The following is a 12,833-nucleotide window of genomic DNA, read 5'->3' on the forward strand; positions in this document are numbered from 1 at the left end:
TATGCCTTCCTGCCTGATTTCTCATCACTCTGTCTCCCCAGTTCCGTCACAAGGTGCGTTTCGAGGGCATGGAGCCCCTTCCGTCTCGCTCCTCCAGCGACTCCAAGTCCCTGTGCCTACCCACCCCGGACACAGCCTCCGACACCTCCTCCCGCGCCTCGTCCTCCAGCCCCTGCAGCCAGACGGAGGCCTTCAGCCCGGGGGCATCTCGGGAGCGGGCGGAGGCCGAGGCCACACTGCACCGTCTGCTGCCCGTATTCGACACCTTGCTGCTGCAGCTGGACCGCGTCAACAAGGTGACCGAGGACCTGTACCAGGTGGAGTGCCGGCTGGAGCGCGCCCAGAGGAGGATCAACCGTAGCCGCTGTGCGCAGATGACTGAGGCGCTGCTCGGCAAGTACTGCCTGATGAACAGGGGCAGCTCAGCTGGCAGACGGCAATCAGGCGGCATGGGGCACAGGCCCCCAGGCACAACCACTCGGAGGCAGCAGGACATGGAGGCTCTCTTGGACGTGGAGCCAATCCCCTCCAGCCTCTTCAGACACCCAGCCCACACCACCACCATCCCCATCAAGAAGAGGAAACCCCTGGCCATGAAGAACAAGGTGCACCCCAACACCGACCTGCACGTGCCCGGGCATCACAGACCGTAGCCTCGCTGGAGATGCCCCAGGCACACGGCAGCACGTGGGGGTTTCTTCCAGCCTGGGGTTCTCGCATAAAGGCACCTGCGATGATAACAGGCGACGAAGTCAAACGTGAGCAGCAGAGGTGCCGTGACCAAGGGCGGTGTGGGCATCAGGTGGTGTACTGAAACTCTCATTCCCTTTTTGGTGTTTCAGCCATGATGAGTCCAACAGAACTGAAGACCCTGGTTTAGGTTCGATATTGCAGAGTCATAGTAGGACTCATCCCTGCGATGAAATCAATCGTAGCACTCAGCAGATGGGCTGAAGACTTCACGCTCACATTGTGTGTGGGAACCCTCACAGAAAGAGAGAGATGGTTCACAGGAAGCATTTTAACTTGGTGCCGGTCGCCAGCTTTATTCCTGGGCCCTGGAGGTCCTCGTGGATTCGACGAAGCATGGGTTGTGCTTTTAAAAACGACTGCAAAACAGTCAACGAAAGACTTCATTTGTGTCCAGTTCTCTTCAACACATTGCTCAGAAGAGAACAGGTTTGTTTTGTTTTTGTGAATAAGAAATCTGCAGTTGGAACATTGCTTTTTTCCATTTAATTTTAAAACAATGCAGAACGTCAAAGAACTGGCAAAACGCATACGGTAGATAATCTGGCTATCGATCCCCCGACTTTTTATCACTGGGTCTGTTTTCAATACCCTGAACTGGTAATCTGAGTGAAAACCACCTGCAGATTGCAAAAACAATCAACCGATTTTTTTTTTTTTTTTCCTTATGTTGTCGTCTCAGGTCATTATATATATCTCACCCACGGTTGTCTAACTCCATTTCTGGGGGGCCACCGGGTCTTCTGCTTTCTTTTCCAATTTAACCTCGGATAATTTAAATCGCCCCAAACGACGGGCTAAAATGGACATCGCGATGATCTTTCAGAGCGAAGGATTTAAAACAGATCTTGGACTCGAGCTACAGGAGCTAATAAATCACTGAGACAGGCAGCTAAGTGCCGAGTTCGTCTCTTTCTTGGACAGATTAAGGGACGCTCTGAAATTAATATCAGCTGACACAACGGGCACCTGGGAACCGAATAACCATCCAAATGTGATTTGAAGAAACAGTTCAAATGAAACCTTTGCACAGACAGTTTTTTCTGTTTTGTTTTGGCTTCATTTGGTCTCGTTTTGTCCTTCTTGTTATCCATCGCCAAACAGAAACAGGCTGTTTGAGAACAGGCTCTAGTGGACAAAGTGGGGGGATGTTTGTTTGTTTTTGTTTCCGAATGGTCCTCAACTAATTTAAAAGCACTTTCATTAATATATTTAAAATCAATAAGCTTCTCACAGTTACCATCAGATGTAGCTGCATAAACAGATATTTTCCACCAAAGATGCCAAAGCCTGCTAAGCATTTATTAGCATTGAAGGATTATTATATTCTCATTGTAACTTAATTGTTGTTTTCATTTTAAATGGTGTACCTGGCACTTTATTTGTAAATTATGCTATTATATGATGGCGTATTTAATTATTAATATTTTTTTAATTATATATATATACAAATTTATCTTTACAGAATATCGTAGATTGTGCGCTTCAGGATGTTATATTATTCCCCGGTCCAGTTTCCTTTTTCTCCTGGAAGACATTTCTATCACATAAGTTTACTGTCTTATTTCTCAGGGACCCCCAAACAGGATTTACATGCAATTAGGTTCAAACTTATTATGGTAAACGTAGTATTTTCCATGTCGCATATCAAGGTGGATTTCATGTACTAGATAGTATATATTAACACGCTAAACAAAAGGGCATTGCTGGGGCAACATGAACTCATCAGGAAATTCTGTAAATGTTATCCTAGCGGGGGCAAGATTGTAGATCTGCAACTCCTTCATAGAGGCCTGGACACGGACTAACCCAGAACCACAGTCCTGAGACGTTTAAATGGAGGCCTGGAGCATAAACCTACTGTTACTAATGACCCAGGTGACGGCTTTGTCTTTGAAAAGTCCATTAGGTATTTAATTGGACAATGGACACGGTGTGTAAATAAAGGCACCAGGCTGGCACACTAGCGCTCACGCCTCGGGTCAATAAAACTGTCAAAAACGTTCCGGTTTCGCAGTGAAGGGTTCAGCAGAAGTACTTCCTACCTGGATGAGGGGAGAAAGAAAACCTGAAGACACATTTATTGTAATTCAATAAGCTTTCTGTATTTCCAGTTAGGTACTATTATTCCTCCGATCCATAGCAGGGTGTCGTGTGGATGTTGGCTCCTCAGGCTAGGTGTGTCGGTCGCTCTACAGCTGGTTTGTTTCAGACGGGACCAGACACTCCTGTGCTTTTAAATATATACATATATGGGCTTATTTCTTAGTAAAATTTGCAAGATTAACCAACATCATGTTTGAAAAACTTGCATTCAGGCGACTCCGCTTGCTTCACGTGTTAAAGGCAGTCATTTTGACTGTGAGGGAAACATGACTGCAGTGAAAACGCATGGGTTTCCAGAACGCAGGGACCTCTAACCCAAGACCCGTTAGAGCCCGGCTCTCATTCTCCGTGCTTGAATGGTGTTTTCCTGTTGTCTTTTCACCTTTTCAGACCAAAGCGGTTAAAATCGCCATTTGTACTCTTAAGTTTATCTTTTTTTTTCCTTTGTGGGTTTGTTGTTTTATAGTCAGTGTATATATGTACATATTTTGGATTCCCGTTGTAAATATTTCGTGTTGTTTCTTACATTGGCTATATGGTCACAGCACTGAGTTTGAATTATGATTGAAACCCTTTCTGACTTGTATATACCTAACGGACCAAAAAAAGTATTTTCATCCACATATTTCAGGAAAAAAAAAAAGTGTTCTTGATTAAATTCACCTTATGATGTTCTTTTTTCCATGGTATAATACATGGTCTTCGATTGTGCTTAGTATTATGCACTCAGAGATACACTAACAATTCCACAGAAATACTATTTTTTACTTTGAAAAGCACGTTTAATAGTATCTTACACATAACATGCGCTTACATGCCAAAAGATGACTGTAACCTTATCACGACGGTCTTCTGCACGCTGACAATACCCGTGTCTGTTGTATGGTACAACCGTCTTCGTTCACTCGCAGTGTATCGAATGAAGGGGTTATTTACTGAATGTTTAATATGCTGAATGTGTTGGAGCAATACAACTCGAGTGCCAAATTGCTGTCTGGGCTGAGTGCGGTGCTTTGGCTGGTGCGGGCAGCACTGTTAGCACATAAAAGCAGTATTATAGATTTGTCTTCACAGGTATACACCAGCCGGTAGTGTGTGAAGAATCTTGAACAAAAAGGTAGCTTGTAAATAACATGGCAGCAAATAACAGAAGCTTCATGTATGTAACGTTGTGTATTGCGGTTTCTGACTCGCATGTTCCCTGTTCACTTGCAAACTCTTATACTTTAGACACCAAGTAACCGCATGCCTATTTGAAAAGCAGCAGGGCTGTGATTTAAAAAAAAAATACCCCCAGGATTGGATCGAAAGTGACGAACACACCTGCCAGGTGGAATAATAAAAAATGTATCTTGCCTTTTGTATTTCCTGTGGTGCTCCTCTCCCCTGGTCAGTCTTAGCAGGCCGAGCAATGATTCAAGGGTTTCAGACACACAGGGCTGTTTAACAGTATATATGAATCATAACTGCATAATATCGACACTTGTGCAACACCTAAAGGTGTGGAGCTCTCGCAGAAAGCTGCCATCAGCTACATCGGCTACATCTACAGGAGCAATGCTTGTGAGTGGCAGACTGGGTTTATCTCTGCACATCACTGATTGTGATGAAAGGCAGGTAGATGAACTATGAATGAAAAACTCAGAGTCGTAGATATGGAAAACAATATGTAGACTTCATAGTGAAGTGAACAGGACCAGGTTCGATCACCGTCTCTGCAAACCCAGGTGAGCAGAGAGCACCATTCGACATGGACTGTAAGCAGAGGCTAAGAAACTGTCAGGGGAGTTTAATCCTGGTGTCAAAACAGTTGAGAAGATCGTAGAATCGATGGGGCCAGAGCAGTTTCGGGTGCTGAGACACTGCCTTTGAAAGACGCCGTCGTAAAACAGTTTGTTGTGTCTTTTTTTTTTCATTTCTGATTTTCTGTCTGTAGCACTTCTCATGCTTTGCACTTGACAAAGTCAGACTCCAGGTTTGACTGCCATGACTTGGAGTTTTGTGTACAACTGAAAAAAATAAATGGCTACTTCGTATTTATATAAACCCTTCTGTGACTTCTGTTGTTTTTTGATTTGAAGTATATCCTTTACTTATTCAGTTATTTAGACAATGCAGGTAAAAGACATGGAATAATTCTGGGATGCTTGTATTTTTAGATTATAGGAAATCCAGGACAAAATCCCACAAATGAAGGTTGAGGTTCGAGTGGTATTGGCTTTGCCCTAATTTAAATATCAGTTTATATAACTTTTAAATCATGTCCAGTGCCGTTCAGATCTGCAATTAAAAGATGACAGTTTTTTACCCCCCCACCCCCCCACCAGAATAATTGTGTAGCACACGACAGGATTCATTTCACACACACACTTTTAATTTGCATTTCTTCATTTACAAATTTACATATAATCCCCCCCAAATCAGTTGTGAGGATCTCTCCCCTGAAAGTATTGCACAGCCGGGTACAACTTGCGCTGCGATCCGGGTTCTGGGTTAGTCGTTTTTTTACGAAAGACCGGGCCGGCACCTTCGCCACGGGGGGCTGTACAACAGGACCCCCCCCGAGGACGAAGTGACCGGTCTCCAGGTGGGCATCTGAAACTCCGGCTAGTGCCTGTGAAATTAGGAACAGATCATTTCATGGACGTGCTGCTGAAAGAGGAAAAAGATGTGCAGTCGAGTCAGCTTCCACCTCCCAGGAGACGAGCGATACATCTCTCACCACCACCCCCAAATAAACCCACTGAAATGTCGGACCCACCACCACTCCACCACGGTCACAATACAGGCCCGTTTCCATAACCCCGTGTAACTGTTCAGGACATTTTGGCAGTCCGGAATTACATGTGACCGTATGGCTGTCGATTTTTTGTTTTTGTTTGTTTTGTTTTGTTTAAATCAGATGTGTGTTCATTATTAGCACTTTTCCAAAGAGAGCTATGCTGAACTAACACACACAGGCTGTTATTTCAGCTCAGGCAGCCGCTGTTCACACCGAAGAATACGGCCATCGCAACAAAGCCTCTCTAATCAATAGCATCAGTTACCAGGCAATGTCTGTCCCTGTCTGTGGGATTGAAAAACTACTGTACCATAAGAGTTCTCAGAACGAATATCTGTGTCTCCAGATCACATTACCGAACACGCACACGTCTCTGAAGGTAAGAGTTAAGTGTGGACATACATTTCGATCTAACTTGACTTTCTGGCTTCTAAATCCTGAGAGGGGAAATAAAAAAGCAAGGGATCGAGGCCTAGATTAAAGATGACTCCTATTATTGCTAAAGAAGAATTGTTTTTATGGTTATCGTTATTCCTTTATTGTATTTGCTCTCAGTCTTTCTTTAATACTGAAGTTTTGGGAGAGATTAACATCAAAGCTGCAGTAAAGGATGTTTTGTCACAGAGCCAAAGTCGGGTTTGTGCTAAACTAGCAAAATCGCTCTTGCAGGCTTTCACTGGAAGGAGATTGCCTGAAAAAAATTACAGGGGATTACAAGTACGAGAGAGTGACAATTTTATTCCTTTTGGCACATCTTACGGGAGGGAGAAGAGTCTCAGATCTACTTTTCTAAAACGTTTCCTGTGGTGAATCGCATCTCCACCTCTTCCGAATGAAGGCTCTCTGCGAGGCGAAGTCTACTTGACCGCAAGCAGAGCGGCGCAGAGAGAAAATAGCGAGGCTGAGATAGTGACAGCTTGGCGACTCTTCAAATTACAAGCCCCGCCAGGCAGTGAGGATCTGAGCCTCTTGAAGGGAACGTGCGCGGTGAGCGGATCGGGGGCGGGCGGAGGTCGTGTGCGCCGGAGGGGAGTCGGGTCTGATCTGGAAACGATGCAACTGTCGAGTGTGTTGCGAGTGTGTCCCTCTCCTTCCTCCTCTCTGCATCACCACCTGACGAAAAAGGATGAGAGAAGTGGGGGAAGGGGTGCGGTCTCTCGGGCTCTCACACGAAGTCGGTGAAGTCATCCACGGTGGAGACCAGGCGCTTCCGCTGGCCGCCGTCGGGGGCTGAGGACCCAGGCTGCTGGTAGGAGCTCTTGTTCTGCACCGAGCCGTGCATCTGCGTGAGAGAGATGCCCCCTGGGCTGGGCCGGGACTGGATCTCTTCCTGAGCCTGAACGACAGAACAGGAAATAACTGTGACCACAACCGTAACTAACACAGAACTATAACGCTGAAGATGTTCACACAACCATCCCCCATCCAGACGAACGTGCCCAAAGCTCCTCTGAAACACCTCGGCACAAACTTGCATCCCCATTCACATATTGCTGTTCTCATGGAATCGAGCTCCCACCTCCATCTCGATACGAACCTGTTCATGCGACACAACAACACCCCAAGAGCCGGCAGCGTGCCACGTACCTCCTAAACTAACCCTGGGAAATCGTGAGAGGAATTTGATACAATGCGCCGCGCCTAAGAGACCGGCCGTGAATATGCAAATGCCCAATTTGGAGGAAGATATTTTAATCTGGCAGGGCACGGGCACGACACAACAGGGCTTGTGCAAGAGTTCACAGATGCATTATGGGAAAGCAGCTCTCGTTCTCTCACCCGCGTTCGAATCCTCTTGATGTGGCGCAGCCTGGCTAGCCACTTGGAGGCGTAGGCGTCGGAGGGGTTGGACCGGTATTGGTGGACCAGAGAAGCCATCTGACAGGGGAGAGAGAGGGAGGAAGGAGAGGGTTTGGTTCATGCAGCAGGGGCATTCGCCAGGTAGTGACAACAGCCAGGTAATGAGAACGATACAGTAAGATGTATACTAGATACGGTGCACTAAAAACAAATGTGCACTCAGTCAGTGGTAGCCTATTTCAGTGACCGCAGAATGACTTGTTCTAACTTTCCTGGACTACCCCACCCACCCTCTCTCTCAGAGACCTGGAGAAGAAATATAAAAACAAGGACTAGCAGGGTTTGTTATTGACTGCAGATGTTCTTCATAAAAGCAGTGTGAAAAATAAAATAAAACAAAAACACAGCTGAAAATAGGCCAGGGACCAGTTGTACCATTAAAGCATCGGGAGGTGGTTTTGCTTTCTACACCCACTATTTCAGTGCCATCTCTTTAAAATCAAGTTTACTGGAAACCCTGTGGACGTGAGATGAGACTGAGGAGAAGGGCGTGTGAATTAGTCCTGACTCACATTCGCGTGCAGAGCCATCTGTCTCACCAACAAAGGGAGGTTCTTATCCGACACGATTTTGGCCACACTGGTATCAACAAGACCTTCTAGATCTGGGGGAAAAAAAACATATACCGTTCATTTTCGGGGCAAGTTACAGTGAACCAACAGAAAGGACCAGATTCATTAATTAAACAAACCCACAGTAAGTGCATGCTTTCACATACCACAGCCCCCCTCCACCCCCAATTTAATTAGGAGGATGCCCGACACTTTCCTCTCAAAGGTATCCTGCTGCGGTTGAATATTCATGCTCCACTTGTCCGCTAATAAGCATGATTCCGGCATCCCTACTGTACACGCAGAACTACGAGCCCAGTTTTTTCAAGCATCTCGACTGCATCTACTTTGATGTATTTATAGGGCGAAGCATCCTGGCTTGAAACCCTTAGGCGAGACCTTCGCCAGTCTAAAACTCATGAGGACCCCTGTGTTTAAACACGCAGTTCATACAGAGAGAGCTGTTTCACGGTAAAGGGAGCAGTCGAATGCTTTAGATCAGCACAGCAGAGCAACAGACGTGTGAAGAAGCCACTGAATAATACTAATTACTGAGGGTATAGATTCTATACGATGCCCATCAAGCATGAAATGTCTCTCGGGCCTCAGTTGACTGCTTCAGAAGACGGCATTAAACAGATCGGGGGAATATATTACAGAGAACAATGATAAATTGAATTGTTAGGTGTATGTGCCCAGGATCTGCACCACTAATTACCCACATGCGTACGCCATTTCACTCATCACGTACCGTACGGGCTTAAAACTGTACGGATTAAAATGCACCGTCCCTACGATCAGATTACAGAAGCACTTAGTCAACCTCAAATGGACAGCGACTTGGCACGGCCTGGCACAACCTGTGTTCGTTATTTAACAGGGTGAAACCGTTTCCGCATAAAGCATTTAAAGGGGATTGGAGTTGCCCCTCTTCGCAGCTCCACTTCACCCTCCCGCGATTCTGCCGCATCTCCTACCTTTGCGACACTGCAGGGTCACCAGATTGCTCTCGTAGTCCAATGGCTTGACGATGACTTCAACAAAGTTGAACTGGCCCTGTGCGAAGAAGACGGAAGAGCGGGTTACGCCACCGAGCCGCGCGGGAACTCTCGGGTCAAAAGATCAAATTGCAACACAGAGAACACAATGTTCAGAGAGAGATCGCCGTCAAATTTTAATTAACATAATTGTGTGCTTGGGTTTGCAGGGCAGAAATAAAAAAAATAAAAAAATCGGAATTTCTTCAAAAAAAACTACAAGTAGAAAACAAAACGTGATGGATATAGATTGTGATCGATATTATCTTACTGTGGCAAAGTCACGGTACACAGTTTATTTACTTATGGGTTTAATAATTAATTTATTGTAAAGGGACAGCAGCTTCCTTGCAGGGCTTTGTGTGGGGAACTTTTTTATCTGGAGCTTACAAAACACTGGGAACAGAAAGCACAGGAATATCAAATGTGACAAGAGTTAGTCACTAAGCAAAACAACAAAAAGCTTCTATAAGAGACTGGAGAAAGTACATGTATAAGTATCTCCCAGAGGACACCTTTCCTTGCATAATTGTTGTTAAATCAGGACAGCAAGTTATAGGTTTGAAAGGCATTTTAAAACAAACAAAAGAAAAGCTGCCTTAAAAGGTTGTTTCTCTCTTTTCTATCCCTGTCCTCTTTAGCACCGTACTTGCTGCAAATCCTTTTGTACGACTGTGTTTTGCTTCATGAAATCTATTTTGTGCAACTTACTGAAAGAAAAAAATACATCAAAATAAAAAGCAACACGGGGAAGTCAAGCCAAGAACACAAGACACGAAAACAAGTCAGAAAGGTACAGGTACGTTTGGAAACATCTGAAGCTCACCTTGATGGTGCCCAGCTTGTAGTCCTCCCCCGAGTCGTTGTACACCACGATGACAAAGTCGTTACCGATGTGTCTCTTCTTGTTGCAGCAGCCCTTATCCGACTCCCGGTTGGGCATCAGGGTGGCGATGTGAAAGATGGCTGAAGGGAGGGAATACATGCGTTCAAATTAAAGCAGGACTGGCTCCTATTCTCTCCCCCCACCACTACAGACGAGGGTGGGCTCTCTCCTGCAGCCGCCCCCTCTCACCCTGCATGATGTCGTCGTGCCAGCAGTAGGTGAACTCCCCGTCGTCGCCGTACTGGTCCAGCCCCCCGAGGAAGATCTGGTCGGGGTCGCAGTCCTTGAGGTGGATCAGCTTGCCCAGGCCGGTGAGGAACTGGGCGTAGCGGTTGGACCCATACTCGTTGGACAGGATGGAGACCTCGTTGTTCACCTGGGGACACAGTCACGGGGGAATCACAGTCATTTCACAGGCATCGCTTACAAGTGAGTGCTGGTTCCCCATATGAACAATTGCAGAATTGCTCATATGGGGAACCATTCGAGGTGCCCCTCTGGAGCCGAGGTGGGTGTCCGACTAACTCTGCTATTGATCTGCTGGGCAGGGAGTTGTGACATTTGCTCCCGGGTTCATTTGCTCCCTAAGGTGTGAAGCGTCTCGCATCCCTGGCACCATTCATTTGGAAAATTAGGACAACACCAAAAGAGTTGGTCCAATGCAACACCGCACTGGAAGACAGTCCGCTAAAAATGAATCTGTCGGTCCAGCAAAGCCACCGTCTGAAACACGGAGCGAACCCAGCAAGGCGTACTTATTAATTTCTAGCGAGCCAGCAAAGAGACCTACCTGCCCCGCTCCGACGAACACCACTCCGATCTTGTGCGTGTCATACGGAGGCATCTGATCCAGGACTTTGACAGCTCGGTCGATGAGCTGAAAAGAGAAAGCACAGCGGGAAATATTGGCCGGTGGATCTGCGGATAGCGAGATATTGGCATTTTTTGAATTGGCGATTTAAAAACTAAATAGATACAAAGTTTAAAATGTCAACTCTTTAATTGTTATTCCAGTCCAAATCAGCCAAAATTAATTCCCCACTGTACGGTGTTCACATCTGACCCTCACCTGGGACTTGGGCAGCAGCAGGGGCTTGTTGGACTCGTTCCCGAAGAATGGCGAATGGTAGAGCTGGAGGAACACGAAGCTGCAAGAGCAACATGGAGGGGGTCAGTTTACTGGGCAAACAGGGAATTAAGTTATTATAAAACAGGGATTTCCTGTCTGAAAATCTGTACTGAATATGGGGAACATCACTGCAGAGGCCGTTCACAGCCAATCCACACTTAGAGGTACACACACATTTATTTCCCCACAAAAGAGAGATGGTAAATAAAACAAACCAACAGAAAAAACACAATCCTTGCGGTCCACTCGACACTGAACGGGTTAAAAGGAGGTCTGTTGACAGAAGCTTCTCCTTTTATTTTCTTTGCAGGCGGAATGGCAAGTAAAAAAAACGGACTTAATGGGGAAATAGAATAATTTATGAAGCTCTGATTAATTTACTTTGATTAACGGGATTTCAGCCCCAGCAAATTAAATTCCATAATGGATTCCATGCAATCTTCAGTGTCAGACCAAGTGCAGAGAAACACTTAATAAAAAGCTAATGGGACTCGCTCTGCAGCCATTTCACCTCCGATCATGTCAAGCGAAGGCTGTGTCATGCGGATGTCAACGCTTACAGAGAGTTTATTTGATTTGCAGCAGGGCCCTCCGGCACAGCGCTCAGTATGGGCATGGGGTTTATGAGACGGATCTCCCAATAAGAAGCGCTTAGACCAAAGTCAGCCAATTTAAGAAGGCCCCACATAAGTCAAACTGCCCTGCTTTGTCATCAGTGTACAAAAACACACCATTTGTGACCACAGTGGCATAATAATATATAAATACAGTATTTTTCTTCACTGTGTAACTATGTTGAACTCAATTAGAGCTCTTTGCACTGTGGAACCTTTTACACTTTCTTGTACCCCTGAAAAACAACCTCTGAGAAGCGAGTGACAAGCCAGGATCAACTACTGTGACGTATCAAAACCCTTCCCAGGAACCCCAGATCCCCCCAGTGTCACAGCCTTGCTCTCCTTACCTGGGACACAGGCCAGAGGACTTCTCCGAGTTGGAGGTGGCCCCTCTGTTGTGGTAGTGGTCTCGCTCCATCTTCCGCTCCCGGCGCGAGGGGGCCGACTCCGAGATCGTGTGTCCGCGAGGCCGGTGGCCGCTGGGGGAGAGGGGTGAGGGCTGGGGGGCCGGGAACTCCAACTTCATCTTTGACATGGAGCTGGGCACAGCGGGGCCGGGGGCGGGAATGGGTCCTGGACCTCCAGCTGCCGGTCCTACACCTCCTCCTGCTGCTGCCGCTTCCACACGCCCATTAACCTCCGCGGCCGCAGGCTCCACCTCGAGCTCCAGCTTCCCATCCATCGCCGCCCTGCCCTGGCCGCCCTGCTCCCCGCCGGGTGCCTCCGCGAAGGCCTCCTGCAACGTCTGCAGCTCGGGGGAGGAGCTGGACTTGTTGAGGGTCTGGGTGCCCTGGAAGGAGAGGTCCTCCTCGGGTTTGGGCGCCGGCGTGCCGCCTCTCTCGATGGGGATGGCGCCCACCTCCTCCAGCGGTGTGGACTTGTCCTCCTCCTGGCTGGAGCTGGAGGAGGACTGGCAACACCCGAACAAGGCAGGAGTCTGGTCAGCATAGTGGCCGACTGAAGTACTATTGACCACCACTTAAAAAAAACATCAATATTGACATTTCCTTGGTTTCCTTATCAGCCTCGAGTTCATAAGCTTACTGGGACTCTAATTTAAAGATTAAGCATTAAGAAAGGATCGGACACCTCAGCCGTTTTCTCATTCTGCGGCT

General features: G+C 46.9%; 2 protein-coding genes across 8 annotated transcripts in view; one reads left to right on the forward strand and one right to left on the reverse strand.

Annotated features, from left to right (window-relative positions):
- pkd1a (polycystic kidney disease 1a) overlaps positions 1-4,903 on the forward strand; it is a 69,148-nt gene extending 64,245 nt beyond the window's left edge. The window contains exon 47 of the mRNA XM_066690241.1: positions 42-4,903. Within this exon, the coding sequence (XP_066546338.1) occupies positions 42-653 (612 nt within the window). The 3' untranslated portion in view covers positions 654-4,903. The remainder of the gene's footprint in view (positions 1-41) is intronic.
- Positions 4,904-5,208: 305 nt separating this feature from the next.
- tsc2 (TSC complex subunit 2) overlaps positions 5,209-12,833 on the reverse strand; it is a 31,030-nt gene continuing 23,405 nt past the window's right edge. For all 7 annotated transcript variants that reach the window (XM_066690040.1, XM_066690038.1, XM_066690036.1 and 4 more), the window contains 9 exons: positions 12,066-12,628; positions 11,042-11,120; positions 10,763-10,849; positions 10,162-10,348; positions 9,913-10,052; positions 9,027-9,105; positions 8,011-8,102; positions 7,418-7,516; positions 5,209-6,974 (listed from right to left, as the gene is read on the reverse strand). In XM_066690040.1, coding sequence (XP_066546137.1) covers positions 6,804-6,974; positions 7,418-7,516; positions 8,011-8,102; positions 9,027-9,105; positions 9,913-10,052; positions 10,162-10,348; positions 10,763-10,849; positions 11,042-11,120; positions 12,066-12,628 — 1,497 coding nt within the window. In that variant the 3' untranslated portion in view covers positions 5,209-6,803. The remainder of the gene's footprint in view (positions 6,975-7,417; positions 7,517-8,010; positions 8,103-9,026; positions 9,106-9,912; positions 10,053-10,161; positions 10,349-10,762; positions 10,850-11,041; positions 11,121-12,065; positions 12,629-12,833) is intronic.

This window comes from Amia ocellicauda, chromosome 17, assembly GCF_036373705.1.
Source record: "Amia ocellicauda isolate fAmiCal2 chromosome 17, fAmiCal2.hap1, whole genome shotgun sequence".
Lineage (NCBI taxonomy): Eukaryota > Metazoa > Chordata > Actinopteri > Amiiformes > Amiidae > Amia > Amia ocellicauda.